Source organism: Simochromis diagramma, unplaced genomic scaffold, assembly GCF_900408965.1.
Source record: "Simochromis diagramma unplaced genomic scaffold, fSimDia1.1 OVJJ01000822.1, whole genome shotgun sequence".
In the NCBI taxonomy this organism is placed as follows: domain Eukaryota; kingdom Metazoa; phylum Chordata; class Actinopteri; order Cichliformes; family Cichlidae; genus Simochromis; species Simochromis diagramma.
This window is the reverse complement of record NW_024387520.1, coordinates 7,538,007-7,556,767: the sequence shown is the minus strand read 5'-3', so window position 1 is coordinate 7,556,767 and position 18,761 is coordinate 7,538,007. Positions and strand designations below refer to the sequence as shown.

At 41.8% G+C, this 18,761-nt stretch overlaps 1 protein-coding gene across 9 annotated transcripts in view; it reads right to left on the bottom strand.

Moving 5' to 3' along the window:
• The window catches only part of pbx3b (pre-B-cell leukemia homeobox 3b), a 56,279-nt gene extending 38,771 nt beyond the window's left edge, over window positions 1-17,508 (bottom strand). Inside the window, exons 1-2 of one of the 9 annotated variants that reach the window (XM_040019394.1) lie at window positions 15,940-17,508; window positions 15,266-15,345 (exon numbers count right to left, since the gene is read on the bottom strand). In XM_040019394.1, the coding sequence (XP_039875328.1) occupies window positions 15,266-15,345; window positions 15,940-16,187 (328 nt within the window). In that variant the 5' untranslated portion in view covers window positions 16,188-17,508. The remainder of the gene's footprint in view (window positions 1-15,265; window positions 15,346-15,939) is intronic. The other 8 variants (XM_040019397.1, XM_040019402.1, XM_040019396.1 and 5 more) reach the window with 8 other exon arrangements.
• Window positions 17,509-18,761: the final 1,253 nt, after the last annotated feature.

The window sequence follows — 18,761 nt, the reverse complement described above, 5'->3', positions numbered from 1 at the left end:
CTCTTTCTAAGCCTAGCAGACCATATGGCATTGCCCTCCATTATAGTCTCAATATCACGCACTAACAATGACAACAATAATAGAAGGGGTGACCTTGACTTCCCGTCTGGACTCTAAGAATAATATTTGATAGCAATATTAAGTGTAACAATAATGAGATGAATATTCCCCATTTAGTGCAGACAGCTTTAGGACAAATTCTGAAGGGAGAGCTGCCTGCTGCAGCTACATGCTGGTCACTCTTAGTTGTCAAGGCTGATTTATTGCCTCCTAGCTGTTCAATTTCACATTTTGTCCTCGTCATATCCCCGACTCATGATCATTCTGCACTGACCCTTGTAGGGCAGGCAGGGAATATTGATAAAACAATTATCTGCTTGCCGTTCATTTGATTTTCCATTTCAATTACGGATTGGAGGAGGCAAAAAGAAAAGATTGCAGCATCGATTTTTTTTTTCCTACCTTACAACAGGAAGGAGGCGAGCTTTGATGGGATGCTTTAGTGACATGGAACACGGGAAAGAGAAGTGCCTACCAGCTTTGGGAGTTCTACTTCTCTTTGGATGATGTCATGGCTTCAAGCACTACAGACTGAATTCGACACAGCCAATTAATAGTTGTTTCAAAGCTAAAATAACGCCCAGATTCTGTATTTTTAAATTTTTTTAAACATATTTTGGAACTATGTGTCCAGTTGACTAAAGATTATCTGACCAATTATTGGTGTTGATGATTCGGTGCGATGAGCGCAATAGGCTTTTTCTCCATGGGGGAGCAACATGTTCATGCTGCTGCTGACCTGCGGTAAACACTGTATGTGCCTTGCACTCTGGAGGCCAAAGGACCCCAAAGGTCATAGCAGTTTGTCAGCGATACCATTCCACTCTCTTCCCCTTTCTGATGGTCTGCCACTGTCTATTTGTCAATCTAAAATGACAACACAGTTGCATCATCCTTGTTTTTCCTGCAGCACTGACACAATGCTCCACCACCTCTGCATTGTGCAATATTGCACTGTGACGGAGAGCATACTGTGGGAATGATTTGGGGCATATTCAGAGACAGTGACAGATAAAAATCAAACCAAACATACAAAATACAGTAAATGATTCATTCGGGGATATATGCATGTTAAAAGAAGAGTTTCATTAAGAATAGGCATGTCAAATGAATTCATTACGACATAAAATAAATAGATTCTTCTGTAAATGATTTGGAACATTGGTAATGGGTAAAGATCTAATGGGAATCCTGGTAAAATAGCCTTCGGGGAGCCTGGGAAAATCTGCCTCAGTGAAGTGGCCGGCTCTTGGCCAAAACCCTGTGTAGATGGGGAAAGGGGAGGGGGGAGGGAAGGGGATACACAGACTTCACAGAGATGACAGAGAGCGAGGGGGAGAAAAAGACAGACAGAGAAGGATAAGAGTGCGAGCGAGAACGCACTCTCAAGGAATCTCCAGCCGTGGATGGTTTTAAGTTCCACTGTTGAGCATAATCGTGTAAAAATGCTGAAGACTTGAAAGGGCTGATGATAATGCTATTGCTGTCCAGTGATCCAGCACGGTCACTGGCAGCAGCAGCAAGCCACAGCGCTGTACTACTTCCTATATCGCAGTCCGCTTCGGCGCACACTGCAGATCCCAGGAGATTTCACATGGCTGACCTTAAATAAGTTTGGCTTTGATCAAAGTTTAGCTTTAGCATGATCAGTCTGCTTACTGCAGATCAGGGGATCAGGGAGATGAGATGAAACCCGGGGTAGGAAGCCCTGGCAAAGACTCCTTCCCAAAGCTCCAATGCACCCTTCCAACACCAGATTATGTTGAGCAATTAAGGTAATGAACTGGCTAACGTAACAGCACATAATGATCCTTTTTATCCTTGTTCTCTAAGGTGCCTCTTGTATTTTATCTGACACATCTTTCTCTGTATTGCACAAAAAAAAAAAATCAATTTTGTACCCTGATGGTTGATGCTCCCAATGCAGGAATTGATATCACAAGTAATATAAGGCAAAAGAAAACCTCCACTGGGCATGCCTGTGGGTAACACAGGCAGTGTTCAGAAGCAGAGTGCTAACAGAGGGCCTCTTGTTCGCAGTTTGGGCAGAAAGTAGAGGCCAAAAGGAGAAAGAGTGCAAAAGTACCTGTGCAGACATGTGCACTTGCCTGCACTGGTGTACATTGGAGTGAACGGTCAGGCCTAATGTCTCTCTGTGTGGCAGTGAAAGCCTGCATTCCAGTTCCCCCAATCAACCTCCCACCCCATCAGTGCACGACTTGTCTGCCTGCTCCCTTTTCATTTGAACACATTTTCTAGCCAAAAATTTCACTTCAATCTCACCTCATCTCTCCATACTACATTAACCCCTGGCAATTGCCTTCCAAATGACCCCATTAAGCTGTAATTGCCTCAGCAGGCCTGCTCCCTCGCTTGTAATTCTGTGCAGCGAACCCACCAGACGTTCCCCCGGCATTGTTTCATGTTCTGGCTCCCATCAGCCAGTTCAGATGCTGACCCCCACCCCCACCTTACCCACCCACCAACCGCTACTCCCCACCTCTTCTCTGTCGTGGCCGGTGCGCTGTTGGTGCTCACTGCTAGCAATGCCACTCTCAGGCTCTCCTCATCTCCGCAGTGGGCTCACAGAGGGGGTAGCATGCCCTCACTACTTCCTCCTTAACAGCCAAACTCGTCGTCACTTGCACAAGTACATTTGCTAGAAGAACCGCCAAATAAAATAAGCTCCACCGGGCTTTTTATCATGTCTTTCCCTCCATTTTATGACAATATTCGTTGTAACTTGGGAAAAGTATCAGGATGAAAGCAACGTGTTTGGCTTTGCCGTTCACAATCTCCCTTCACGTGCCCATCACACAATTAATATGGCATAACAGTTACATGTTAAAGCATCATTTCTCTCTTCAGTAGTCATTACGGTGCTGTTGGGTGCAGCGAGTACAGCCAGCGATGACACCCGCCGCGGCAACTCCCAGCACAACTTCACCTTTTCTGTTCCCACAAGGGAGCTGATGTCAGGACTGCTCAACTTTTTGACGAAGGCCTCCGCGGATAACTAACGTGCAAATGCGGATGGGTGGAGAAAGTGATCCTGACAGTGATGTATTGCAACTAGTTGCAGGTGTCAAAAAAGAAGATGCTCTGCCAGCCACTGGCGTGCGTGCAATATATACAGCGTGTGCATGCATGAACACATCTGGGGCCCCTGTGCGTTTTTCCTCAACATGTGTCCCTCTGCGCGTCACGTACACGTTTATATTTGTGTGCGCACTCACAGACGTTTGATGTGCGCGCACGTGACTGTTGATGGCTCTGTGCCTCTATGGGTGATCTCGCGTGAGGAGACTCGGACTAATAATCTATTCAGTGTTTAATAAAGGGCATTTCTTCTTCTTACTCCCACTCTAGATTGGTTAGCTAATATAGGCTTTCTTTCACACGCTGCTACACAAACAATCAACTTAACACCATCTTAAACACCCTCCACCTACTATATATTTCATTTGTTTAAAAAACTTTAATTTTTTTTAAGACTGCTGAACGACATTACCAAAACACTTCAGCTACACTGATTTCCATTTTGTACACTGCAGCGCTTTACTGTGATTTGAAAAGTGGCTGCTAAATTAATTCTAAGCCAGAGATACACGAGCTTTCTCTGAGCACAGAAACCTTCAGAAATGCTTTAGATCATTTCATTCTCTCGTTGCCCGTTTATTTAAATTCATTCTTTTTCCTAAGCAAATGTTCCCAGGAATATCAAGGTGTTTTTGTTGCAAAGCTCTAACTGATCCAGGGGGATTTGCTTCCAACAGCCTGTCTCTCCCTCGCCTTTCAACACAAAACTCTGCGCTCCAATCAAAATGAACCACCAGGGACCCCCGCCGCACGCCCCCCCCCCCCCCCCCCCCCCCCCTGAGCTACGCCTGCATCGAGTGCTGTGATAGCAGCCTCTCTGCCATTGATCGCGGAGTTTAGCACGGAGCATGTACGCCACTGTTAGCAGAAAACAAAGACCTCTCTCCCTTTAATAGCGGCGCGCACGGCTAATGCGCCGTCCTCCGCTTCCCCATGCCCCGAAGAATGAATGAAAGAAAGCAGATAACAATTAAAAGGGTTAACAAGGGTCCACGTCTAGTCACAAGTCATCTTTTTCACACAAATCTTTTTACCTCATAAACAGATTGATATCTTTTGGGAGCGCACATTCACTTGCCACCAGAGATAAAAACATGCATTCATGTCTTACTTCTAATTGTGTTCCACGTCGCAAATCTAATTGTAGACACTGAATTCAAAAAGGAAACACAGCTTTATTGATCCACCTAACACAGACCAGGAGGATCTCATGAATTAGGAATGAGATAAATCACCATTAACCCCAGAGAACCCAGCTTGTGGTCGACCACTGACACACTGCGCTGATCTTTTTTTTTTTTTTTTTAAATATTTGGGATAATTCTGCCTCGCAACGTATAAATATAACTCTTCAGTGAATACAGCATGTGTCTGTTTATTAAATCAGGGGCTGATTTAATTGTGACAGAGAATAAATTCTTCTATTTTCTGCCTCTATAAAATTGCCATCATTTTTAATTAATTCTTAATTAAAATATATTACACCACAGCTTCTACCCATCTCTCTTGATATTCTAACATAATCAATTCAGAACCATTTACGTATCATTAATTAAAAGCTTTCCTCTCTCATCCTTAAAATCATAATGAGGGCCGATTCCTCATTAGTAACCTATAAGGGAGAAAATAACAATACAGTAGAGAATGGATGGCACATTGCACAGTGAGTCCTTTGTCTCGGAGATTCGAAAAAAGCACATTTTTAATGCTTCTCAATTGGATTTAAGAATTACTGAGTCAATTTTGGAGACTCAATGAGAATAAGTGAAGCAACGCAGACTCTCTTAGTATTAATTTGTGCCTCCATGCTGCATGCAGCGGTGAAACTAAGTCAATCAGGATCATCAGTCAGGTTGATTTTTGCACTAAATTCTATTTAAGCTGCAAAGAACTAAAAAGCAGAATTACTCATGAGCGTTAAACATTATAAAAGCCTAATGTAAATATTTAAGAACGTGTGTGTGTGTGTGTGTGTGTGTGTGTGTGTTGTGCATTTGATTGCATCTGTGAATGCTGATGCTAGACCGGTAAATTAAATTTTCAAACACTAGCACTTTTTATATTGAACCTTCAGACAAAAAAAAAAATACGACCATTTTCTCAGAGTAATAAACAATTCTGCATGAATGTAAAAGCCATTTTAATACTTGTTGAAAAGCCATCAGCCTTCATAATTCCACTTAACCATAAATTCTTCTTTGGGGGTGGGCGTCTAAATAAACAGCGGCCAAAGATCATTTATTATCCAGACTTTAAAAGAAGCCAACGCGTTGAGACTATCTTTCCATCTTGAGCTCTCTCTTAAAGAAGAGTAATAATATCAAGTAATGATAGGTATTGTTATGCCGAGGATCAGGCGTATCCTGATTTTTATCGCTCGTCTCTCACAGGTGCTCCGGCGTTACTTGTCAGGACTGCATGTCTGGGTCTTCCACATGTCAGATAAAAATCGCTGCACTTGGTGTTTCGGCAGCCTGACAGCAATTTATTTGAATGTTTTGTCACACTGGTGTTGGTGCATTTTGTGTGGGCTGCTCACTGGAATGGCAACAGCTCGTAGCTTCCTGACACTCTCCAGCACTCACACACACACACACACACATGTTGTGCAGCATAAAATCACAGATGTACATGTCTACTCTGGGTAATTAAACCCGCTGTATGTTAAAAAAATATATATATACAAATAGCTGCTGATGAACTTCATATCTAACAACCCATGAAGTAAGTGACACTACATGATGAGCACTATCCTTTTCAAAACTGTACTTTTTTTGCTCGCTGTGACCACGCACACACACTCAGACACACACACGCACGCACAAAACCCACTATGAAACCCAAATAAAATGTCAAACCAGCTGAGGTCAACTACAGCCAGGGAGATATGGAGTCTATATTTACATGCAAACCCACTGCTATTTGCGCCTCCTATTAATTAAATAGCATCTAGGTAAGTAACCCACCTGATTCAGAGGATGTTAAACACAAACCTCACTGCAATCTTGTGATCCTCCGAGCTGACATGGAATATTGAGTAAGTTAATGAAATCCTCTCAAAGACAGGAACTCTATTTTTACACCACGATAATTAAAGTAGGGTACAGTTATAATTTACAGCTCTCGCTTAATTGCATAGGAAAAGTAAAATGGGAAGCCTACAGTATGAGATTAAATGTGTGTCTCTGTGTTTCTGCGTGTGTGTGTGTGTGTGCCTCTTCACTCAAGAAGAGCGAATATAAAAAGAGCTTCCAGTGCAGCTACACAACGGGACTGTATCTTTTAGCATCGTGGAACGTATCAAAGATTAGGTAATGAAATATACACTCTTCTATTTTTCTGCTACCAGGCCCTTTGACAAATCGAGTACAATCCAAAATCTCCATAAATCACTATTAAAGACAAGTATATCATCACCGGCGCATATATCTTCCCCAGCCTGACCTGTAGACTAATGAGAAAAGGCCCAGACTATCTTGTCTGATTAATTAATTCAAAATGTCGGCTGTTATTCAAATGTGAGGCTGGTGTTATTTGAATAACACTTGACAGCGACGCCTGAAGAAATAATTTCTGGTTTGTGAGGCTGCAGCGGCATTACTGATGATGGCTCGTGGAAATGTTAGAAGCCGCCGAGTGTTTTCCCCCCTCTTTGCTTTCCCTCCCTCACCTTCTCAGTTATGATAGCTCCAAGAAGTATTTCATTACTTCAGCCGCCCCTTCCTCACAATTATGGCTCTTGCCATTTTTTTTTTCCAACTGTCCCTCTCTCCGTGTTTGTATTCCCTCCCACAGCCAGCCCAGATCTACAGGGCAGTGCTTTGGCTCTGCAAGAGACATGCTGGCAAAGAGGAAGGTCATGGTTTTTACAACTGCAGCTCCCCAATGCTGACAGCCCGTGCTGCCAAAGTGACACGCTCTGTTTGGCTTTCCCACGTTCATGGAGCTCCACAGCACTTCGTCTTTATCACGGAGCACGCCACACACACACGCACACACACACACGAACACGCACATTTAATCAGGCTCAGAGCTGCATTTCCTGCCAGTGTGCAACAAAACGATCACATGTACGGACATAATCACGAAATATCGCGACGGACACAAGCGGTTATTATCCTACTTGGTGGTGCACTTTTCCTTTTTATGTCTTTCTTTTTTTATTGCAAAACCCAGTGGATTGGGAGGGGGGGTGGGGAAAATAGGCACTGGAGAAAGAAAACCGTGAATGTACGTGCTAGGGCCTAGGGGCAGCGCACTCCCCTCTATCGCTTCCCTCATCAAGCATGGATTCTAATCAGGGCTGGGGAGATATAAGACGCTCAGTCATTAAATAAATTAACTCTGCCACTCCATGCTCTCCTTCAGCACCCGTGCGAGGCCCGCCGTGCTCTGCATACTTACAGAGGCTCACCTTCACGCCATAACCTAGCATGCCTGCCAACACACACACACACACACACACAGATGCACGTTAAGAACTAAACTTGAATATTTAGAGAAGGAGAGGAACCACACCTCCTGTCCCTCATCAACTGATGTTCCCTTTCCCATTGAAAGCTTTTACATTATTGGATTTCATTAAAAAAATAAAAAATAAAAAAAAAGTCCTGTGGACATTTTAGGTATGTCCCACAGTTTAGCATTACAAAATAAAAAGAAGGGGGAAAAAATCCAAGTGTACACATAAGAGATAAAAAAATCTCTGAGATCCAAGGTTGATTCAGAGGGCTGGTGAGACAGCACAGACACGAGGGTTTTTTTGAGGATCTGTGCAGTGCGCTGCCATTCATCAACAGGAAGCAAGTGCAGTGACGAACAGTAAAAGAGCTCAGTGTCGGCTCGGATCACTGACACAAACAATCAAAGCTGACACAGTCTTCGTATAGCACCTGCCACTCCGCCAACACAAATAGATCAATATGAGGGGGAACTCATTCGCTGTTTAAAACTTATATGCGCGCACCCACATTATCTCCCAAAGCGGCGTGATGTAAAAAGCGCACGCTTAATACATATCAATCACTTTGACAGAGGAAATGCTTATTTGAGGAGCCAACGTGAAGCAAATACACGGTGTCAGCAGAATGTCCGTTGTCAAAACTTGCCATTTGAATTTTCAGCCGCATTGTGCTGAGACAAATGTCCTTAGAAATCCCTTACATTGCAATTTAGATCATTTTAATGCACGCTTTAATTCTCCATTACTTAGAGAGGAAGTACCTGGGAGGGTGGAAACGCATTAGAGAAAGTAAGAAATGAACAGAAGGGTCTTGGGAATCTCTCGAGCAGACACAATTAAATATTCATGCGTCTCCTCCTAGGACACAACAGATACAGATCATTATCATGGCAACAGCACACCACCATTTTGTTCACACCTTTGGCTTGGAATCAATGGGCGTGCGTAAAATTCTATACGAAAAGAAGCCATCGTCAGGTCATCTCTTATTAACGCTTATTAAAATTACATTTGCTAATTTTTTTTAACGATTACAAATAATATTAGATATCAGATTCTTAACTAGAGTCAAAATTATGACCAGTGGTTGAGCAGCTTTGCAAAAGGATCCATGTATTTGTGAGGATTTTGCAACGGGACAATATAGTAGGTCACAATGTTACTGAATGGTTCCAAAATTCATTACCAGTGCTCTGTATTTTCCTGCCTCTTGCTTGAGGATAAAGTAAGAAAAAAAAAAGAATAGCAGTGTGTAATGTACTTCCTCCACTTTATAAAGAGAGGAGAAACCAGCCTTTTTTTCCCTCCTTCTTTTTGGTTTTCAATCCCCCATCAAAGAGGAGCAAAAGGAGGGACAGCATTTCCCTGCTCGCCGTCATTAATCATAGCTTTCTGGGAGCAAGTGCATATTAATTTCTGTCATCCCAAACATCATTTGGTATTGTTATGCCACGGCTTAGTCCTCATTCACCAGCAGACGTCGGCCGTTCCTCCTGGTTTGAGGGAAGACAGGGCCTGTGTGGCTGTGTTTCAGAGCAAGAGGCCTTTATCCCTGGGGCTCTGACACCAATTAAGCCATTTCACCGAGAGACGAAAACAGGTCCCACCGTTTCTCTGTACATGAGCCAGCACCTAGCTGCTGGCCCCTCGCCATCTCTCCATTACTTCAGACGCAAAAATGAACTTCAAGGACTAAAGAAAATAAAAAGACAGTTAGCCCGGCAAATGGTTGCACTTAACTGACTGCTGACAAAATTACAAAGAAAGCTACTTAAGCCTTTGTCCACTGATCACCAGGAGTGCCAGCCCAGTTTCTCCATCATTAGCTCCAGTGACACGTTTAGTTAAAATGATTTTAAACAGATATTTGAATTCACGGACGATATCAAAACAGTGTGATATTTATGCCAAAACTGATAAGAAAAATGCTGGGTGTGCACTTCCTTTAACACCCCCTCCACTCCTCCCTCGTTGCCTTTTAGCAGGCAGCAGAGTGGAGCTTGTCTTAGGGCAAGAGCAGAATAATGCAAGGTTTGTTATGAATTAAATATTAGAAATCTTAACACAGCAGCCAATAAGAATTATTTGCCTTATTAAAGCAGCAGAAGACGCTGATTAAAATTTCATTGCATTGCAGTCTTTTTCCCATTTCTGCCTTCAATATATCATTCTAATGTATGAAACGTGGAACAATGGCATCTGGAACAATGGGGAGAGGGGCTACATTTTCAAGCTCGCAAATGTAGCAGAGACAGCAAAGAGCCCCTTTTTTTCCTTCCCCCGTTTTTGGAAAACAATCGTGTGTAAAGAGAAGAAAGGTGACGATTGTGTATCACGTCGCTTTTGTCACACAACAAGCCGCAGACCGCCACGGTGTCGAGATATTACAAATGTGTGCATTTAGTGACTGGTGGCTTTAACTCCTTCATCATTTTAGCAAGAGAACCGCATCACCTGTAACACCTTCACACACACACACACATCCCCTCCAAAAAAAGTCCATCTATTAAAAAAGATTAAACACAGGCACAAAAAAAGCTAAATTAGGAGGAAATTCAAGAGCGCTGTCCATGTTCTTGCACTCACAGATGATGGGTCACTTAGTTGTCCACATGTAATGTGTACAAGAGTAAATGAACATCATGGTGTCTATTGTCCCATGAGGAAGACTCTTCCCTGAAACACTAGGGCTAATGAAATAGGGACCTATAAATAGCAGAGTCATTACTGAGAGAGGACTTGCTTTGCGCCAGTCTTTCACTGTAACGCTTTTTACACTAATAACCAGCTCTATGGCATTACATACACTTGGCCATCGGGTGACACAGTAATGAACATCATGACACAAGAGACTTGGAGAGTAATTTTAAAATAAAGTCTCTTTGTGACTTTATTTACTTACTTGTAAATAAACTTCAGCTATAGCTTGAAATCATATAGAATCACTACGAGTGTAAAGGAAGAAAAAAGCATAATGAAATGTTTTTTCATAATCAGAAACGCATTAAAAGTGGTTTTAGATTTTGCAACAAATTTTTTTTCGTCAATACATTTTAGCCTATGAATAAATAAATAAATACAGATGGATATTTTATTTTGTTTTTCCCTGCTACATTTAACTTTAACATTTAAAAAAAATGCAAAAATAGAAAGTGGAATAAATAAGTTATAAAATTGTTTACAGTCCAGCTGTAGTGACATAAAAAAATAAAAATTAAAAACAACAGCAGGACGAGTATTTCTTCAAACAGCCAAAAAAAAAAAGCGCAATATTTCTACAGGTGTCAAAATGTGACCCACCTTCTTCACGTTTGCGTCTGCCTCGTGCTTTTTGCATTCAGCAACAAACAGATGCCACAAAAAGCAAGAGGGGCATGCAAAGAGTCTCCAGCAGGCACGCTCCTACTGCTGTAAACTAATTTCAATCAATCCTTCCTTTTTGCATCCAAAGCAGCCTCTGCTGGCTGCCACCGCCTGAAGATAACTATTTCACCACCTCTGTCATGCCTAATTAACAACTCAGATGTACAATTCAGAAATTTCGCAATTAACCTACTAAAATATTGTTGGAGGATGCTAATTGTTATGCCAGTTGCCATAAAGGCTCATTTGCATAACGTATGTGCAAAAAACAATTATGAGCTGTTGATCGCGCAGGAGCCCGCAGAAAACGCTTGAAGCGATTCGAGGGGGAGAGAGGGAGACGTGTGCAAGAAGATGGGTGCGTGCGTGTGCAGATGGAAGGACAGCACTAGATCATCCCACCCCCCCAAAAAATAAATAAATAAATAAAGATTTGAGGTTCTGTACGTGCAGATACCAGCCACTACAGCTGCAGAGACATCTATCGCCACAACACAAAAGCATTTACCCTTCCAAATGAAACCAATATGTATACTCTGTTTTTTTCCTCTTTGTCTGGCTCTCCTTCTTTTCATCTTTGATGATGGGGAAATGGAGGGTATTTGGGAGCTACTTAGATAATAGCCACATCTTCCTCGGTCCCCCTTGTGCTTTAGAAGGGGAAGCACTAGTGGCCCTGACACTGAGCCAGTCAAGAACCCAGCTGTGCGCAAGCCATTCGGCACAACACTATCTAGTCAGTGCAGCCGCATCACTGGGGCTCTCTGAGACAAAAAGCAGCCAAAGTCAATTGTGTCTGCTGCTGAATAGCTTTCTGTTCTCTGTCATGCATTTACTGGAGCCTTTTCAGGATGAAGAAAAACCCATGAGGTAGAACCAAAAAAAAAGAAAAGAAAAGAATTGACTAAAATAACATATATTTTTGTTCCCTAGCTCCTTAATTTTGAGGGGGAAAAAAGTGTAATAAAAATATAATCATAATAATAATAATACAATTAGAACTAGTTTCCTCATTAACTTTGGCAGCACTAAAATTCATGCTCCCTACAGAATTCAGAAATGCTTACCCACTCAGTCCTAACTCTATTTACTTCAGGTAACACTTTTAGTCCGGCTTGCATGTGGTTAATTACAAGCTCATCCTGAACTGTATTTAGTGAGCACAGTCTTTCTCAGTCGAGCACCGAACACAGCGTGGACAGACCCAAATGCACACGTGAAAGCACGTTCAGCTCTTTCAGAAGCCATATCAAAAACGTGCACAAAAAAAAACACCAAACGGCGACACCGCCTCGACCTGTGAGTGCAGTACCCTCCCTAATCCACTGCCTCTGACACAGGATCGCAGCATTCATCAGCCTGAATCTCTGCCACATTCCCTCCCTCCTTCCCCTACCTCTCCAGACCCCCCATTTCTGAACCTGATGAGTCAAAGGTCACGAAAACAACAAGTCAATACGCAGCCAAAGAAGCGCCACGCAGCTGAGAGAGCTGTGGAGAGGGCTAAGCCTCTCTGTAGTACTCCATGATTTAGCCTGTAATAGTTTTCTGTAATCTCTTTCTATTGATTAAACCTCACATCAAAGAGGAGTCTTGCTACAGAACCTCTCTTTTCCTGGTCAGAAATACCATATGGAGGTAATCTTTCACCTTTGTTATTCTTGCCGCTCCCGCTGCTCCTGCTGCTGTGAGCCTCTCTTCCAAGCAAGAGAGCAAGACAAGGGAGTAGCCAGCAGGATAAAACAAACCCAGCACAGAGGAATAACTGCAAAACTCATCTGAATCGCAGGCAATTTTCACTCAATGCATTCATTGTCTCCTCATGAAGCCTAAGGGGGGGGAAAGGTACAGCGTGAATGTATCCTTTGTCCTAAAACAGTTAGAGACATGAAAGATTTTGATTTGTTTGTCTTTTTTTATGTATCAACCTAAAGGGAAAAAAAAAGATCACACACATGAAAGCACAAAGAACAACACTTGCCAACCAAATCTCACATTCAGCTTATCTAAATGCAAAACCAAGAAATTTTGGAGGAAAAAGCCTTCCTGCTAAAACACTCAATTTAGTGACAGGCAAATGACTTCATGCTGCCACTTAATCTCATTTCTTGCATAATGCTCTCTAATTAGCATATCAAAGTGAATTAATACTTCGAGGGCATTAGCAATGCAGAAATGTGCCCGTAGCTCTACAATAACAGTTAAAAGAGTGCCATAAACTTCCAAACACCTTGGAAAAAAACGCTTTGAAGTGTCTTGCTATTACTAGAAAATGCATTTTCTTAACCTTTCCGTTCCAAAACGCAATCATTTCAAAATGCAACTGAGTCTCGCCATCTTCGTCACAAAATAATACGAAAGCCAGACCTTAGTCTTACTAATCACCTGCACACCATGCAATAAGCCCTGATAACATGATACATGTGTGCAGTAATTACACTGATGATTCTTGGACCACTTTCAAATTTATTATTAAAAGCCATTTTCAGGCAGCGGTGGGCTCCATGGCTAAAAGACAGCGGCCCCATGTGCCATCTCAACAGACATGAAAGGGCCAAGGAAGCCTTGTGAATGATGCTGTAGGAGCCAGTGAAAGGCTTACTGTGAGCTGGAAAAGCAGACCGGTCAACAAGGCCACCAGACCAGCTGAGCTCTGTCAATGGCTAAGAGGGGGAGGCTGTGACTCTAAACCACAGGTTAACCATGCACACATACACACACACATGCACGCACGCAGGCTTGTGCTCACTCTCCTCCTCTGTCTCGTCTCTTTTTCACACTCACTTCTTACCAGGATCTCGATCAAACGTGCACGTGCACACACCAAATGATGTTGCTTTAAATAATTTCCATGCTAACTTGAATGACTCGAGTTCACACAGCTTAAACATTCAAACAGGAGCCATTATAACTTCAAACAAACAAACAAGTAAAACTGATGTGGGAAAGTGGTTTGGGTCTGAAACTAAAAATCACTTCTAATACTTGTTTTTTTCAGTGAGCTCCACATTCTACAATCGCAGCAACACTTCTGCCTCAAAGCTGGCATCGTGTTTGATCTGCATCTACTCTTTTTTTTATTATTGCTCCGTCTCTTTCATTGCCTGAAATCAACAGGCTCACAAACATAGCAGAGCAGCTCGGCTAGACTGTGGACCCTCGGCCTTCCCCTGTGGATGCCACCTGTGTTGAGGAAGTTCATAAACTTTTATGACCTCCTTCAAGCTAATTTCCTCATAAACCGCACAAAGGTCACAAATCTGACAAAACACCAGGTTTACTCTTTTTTTTTCTAGTAGAGTCAAATTCGTTTATCATTTTAAAATACATATTACTAGAAAAATAAATAGCTAACATATAGGAGAGTAGGTATTTGAAGCACCTGTTCAATAAGCATTGTCTGCAAAAAAATTGTCATCAAAAAGCCAGCGTCCTTATTTAAGAAAATAGACCATAAGGTGTAAAACCAATAATCTCATGGGATACAGGTTTGGACTTGAAATAAAAAAAAAACACAAAGTTTAAGCTATGAAAAATGAACGCTTGTAATTACAACTCTCAATAATATATGAATGAAGTGTGTGTGCATGCTAAAGGTTTTCAATCCTAGTCCTAAAAAACAGAAATAACAGTTTATGCTCATATAAATATATAAAAACAGGATTTTTTTTTATTATTATTTCACAATCCTTTTCTCTAAGCTTCCAGGAGATGTGTTGTTTGCATTTTTCAAGATTAACCATCCACCTTTGCAGGAAGGCTTTCATACAACTGCAGTCGAATTATTAATTCTGCGAGCCCATCGTATGATTTGACTAATAAAAAAATCTCTTATAAGTTGATGGCAAAACGTTGTCAGGTTTTCCAGCATGGATTCTGTGTGATCTAGGATATGTAGAGCATATGCTACGGGACTTCCCCAGCCTCTTCACTGGCAGGGTGGTGAGTGTGAAATCTGGAGCGCACTTTATGTTCAAATCCAAGCAAACCAGTGCTTTAAAGCACACTTGCAGAAGAAAAAAAAAGAGCATCTTCAGTGGAAGAAGACTCTGCCTATTGTTCCGTGACAACGGGAGTTTCTGCGTGGTACGGTGACATATTTTTAAAAAGTGACTGATTCATTCGGTCAGAGGTCACCTATAACCTGGATGCAGGCTGTCATCAGCTCACTGAGAGGTAAAAAAAATGCCTGTGTGTTTTTATTGATTCTCCAATTGCATGTATCACTGTAACGATGGAGTTTATAGTTTGATATTACAGTATTTTAGACAAAGATCTTACCTGTCTTTTCTTTGATTTCACAGAGAACGCTGAAGAGTGCTGGTTTCATTCTGTGACAGTTCAGTCCGTGTTTCCTGTTTCAGTATAAGAGAAAATAAAATACTGAAATAAGTTCACTGATAGTTCACATGTCTGACACAAACAGTTAATAGGGTTGGACACGCTTTTAAGTTTAGTTGCCACTTTAATAATGCCTTCCAATGTTCCAAGCCTCTTCTTCAGAAAGTTAGCATTTTCTTCTAAAATGTATACTGTGTCATAGTATTTTTATTTTTTTAAAAAGCATTTCCCAAATAACACCAAGCCCTAATGTAAATATTAGTCTCAGTGGCAATTCCCTGCATAACATGAGCCCACTGGCATTAATTGTGTTTCAACACCACATAGACTTTTGTAGAGGAATGAACATTTATAAAACACGTGCTCACTAGGACAGTTTAACTAAAATGCTGTGCTTCCCTCAGTGGCAACTTTCACTGTGTTAAAGCTTTGCGAGGCAATAAATACACCTCAGAGTGAGATTATCATTAAAGCCACTCCAGCCTATTGTTGTGCATTGGGGAGTTAAGTTAAACGGGCCACATCTCAATAATGATGCGTTCGGCGTTTTGTTTTGTTTTTTCTTTTCTTTTTTTTGGTGTGGCGAAGTTAATAAAACATATAAATCAACCAACTTTGCTTGCGCCTCGTCCAGACTTTGATCAGTTATGGTCATTATTTGATGCAGAATGTCACCAATGTCTTGTTTTCTTCCGTCTCCGTCTGTCCCATCGTGTCCATGTGGAGGCGGCAGTGCCATGCCTCCTTGTACCGAGTGGCCAGCCAGACTGACACCGCCGATCGACTGCATGATCCGGGCTTGATCGTCCATAGTAGCCGCTAAAGAGTCTGTGCACTGAGCCACACAAATTGAAAAACTCATATACGAAATCGGCTACAACATATGCCGCAGACTGGAAGGATGTACGGTTGTGTGATTCTTCGGGGTTAGGCAGCACACACGCGTCTTTTGTTAAAAAAATATGCAGCAGTTTTTATTAATACTATTTTTTAGCGTAAATCTTCAGTCCAAGTTGTCGTCGCTTTACGCGCGGTCCAAAGTGCCAAAACGCTGATTTCGGCTGTGTTTGTAGAAAATCGCATGAATATTTTTCTCTCTTCTTCTTTAAAACTTGTTTGTCAAAATTGACGGTCCATCACATCCCGCACGGATCCTCATAGCAATCAGTCTTTTCTCTGGGTTTTGACGGGCGGTAGAGACAGAAACGGTCCTTGGTGGTCTCTCATTTATTAGCGCTCTTCGTGGGATTCCGGCGCATTTCCTTTCGAAAATGTCCAAATCCTCCTCATGAAGCACCGGCAACAAAATTAAAAAAAAAAAAAAAAAGATATCCGCTGTGAAAACGTGTAAACAAATAAAAAAAAAACAATCTTAGGCTCGCAGGTGTCAGCTATAAATGTGCAGAAATTATCCCCGCGACAACTGACAGTATTTTAAAAAAATACACAATCTGCAGCAAGGTTTCCAAATGTGACTACAAAAAATATGAAATGTACAAAAAGTTGGGAGATTTCTGCTTAGAAAAAAAAAGCAACGGCGAGAGGAAATTAATTAGGAGACAACGCTGTATAAAGGCGATGCGCAAAAAAATATCTTGCCCTTCTGAAATTTATGAGCTCCAGCCTCTGCCTGTGTGTGTTTTATGTTGTTTGATGGCAGCAGTAGTGAGCGATTGACAGTGTGCCAATGCCACTCACTCAGTGCAGACGTGTCAGAGCAGGGAAGAGGGCAGGAAAAAAAATAATCACAAAAAAAAATACAAAATACGAAATGAAAATGCACGCTCCGCCCTGCAGAGGAGGGGTCTATATTCTTGTCACTTCTCGCCTGAACACCGAAAAACAAAATGTTAAGCGCTAGTACTTAGGATGGTGATTATAATGATGAAAGCACGGCTGAGTCCCCTCTCTTTCTTGCAACAGCGGCAGCAGGGTATCCTCGTTTCCTCACGCGTGCACGTGCAGCTATGTGCATATTCTCTTGCAATAACAAAGATTTAGCTCTGTAGCAATACAAGCAAACACATAATGAGAGTTTTTATACAGTTTGATGTAGAACTGCACAGTCCCTTGTAAGCCTCGGTTCAAGCCAGGCAAGCAGTAGACATGTTTATATTATTGGAAAGTAAAGCTCCTCGACCAATCCCGGGCGAGAATGACGAAGACTGACGAGCTCCGCGTCCTATGCTGGCAGATGCATGATGCCGAAAGCCCACCCACTTCATCCCTCCATCTTCACCACAGCTCTTGCAAAAGGATGGGAACTTCTGATTGGTCGTTGCTACGAGTGACATCCACTGCACAAGCAGGCGGCGCTGCTCTGTGCTCCTTCGCAGTTGCTATGGCAGCAGACAAGTTGTTGAGCCGGAGGAATGGCAGCAAATATACAGTGCACCTCTACTATAAGCATCGAGATCAGAAAAAAAAAGAAAATAGGGGCTTTCCCTTCAGTTAAAATGAATTTAGCGATAACATGTAGGAATAAAGGATGTGGACAGAGTTTTATACGAAGAAACCACAAAAGAGGGCTTGTGTTGTGCAAAGACGTTAATGGTGAACTTTTGATAGATAGGCTTTGCTTGGTTCTGATTACCCTGCAATGAAGTGACAAAGTCACATAAACAATATTTAAGCACGGCCGTGTTGCTAAATATATGGACTTGTTTGCTCAAGTGAGTTGTTAAGTTCTCCACCAGCCACTTTTCTTCCACCCTGACATCACTGAATAAATGACGTGTAAGTAGTTTGAAGCGGCCCATCCAGTGTATCACCGGACCTTTAAAAAAACAGAAAAGCTGCCTAAAATGCTATTTATTACTTCTGAAGTAAAGCGCTATATCCAGTTGGTAACTGTGTGCAAAGGTGAATGTGCAGCCATCAATAATAGAAGTGGGAGTTTCGGCAGGCAGCATGGTGGTTCAGCAGTTAGCACGTCTGCCTCACAGCCAGACTCCTTGGTTCAAACTTGGGCAGAGCCCCTCTGTGAGTACGCTCTTCCTTTACGTTATGTATGATTTCTCAAAATAAAATAATAATAATAAAAACTAGTAGTTGGTGACCAACCAGCCTGCTGATTTGTACCGTGGACGCAAAGTATACCAGGATGTAGCATGATTTTTTTTATAAGCACCTTTTAGCACACCGAGTGAACATGTGCATTTAAAATATCTATTTATTTAATTATTTTTGCACAGTTAATTTCATCAAAATACAAACAGGATGTTCTATACAATCAACACCTGCCTGTAATTTTGACTATGTTGCATGTGTAGATATTTATCAGATTTGGAATTAGCTTAATTCATGAAACCTGAAATGTAGAGAAAAAATACTGTAACATTTTTTCAAAAGAAAAGCATATTTCTTTTGTTTTTGTCATATATGTGTATGGTTTTGTTTATTTGAAAGGTTTATGTTGACCTTCCCTGGTCTACAG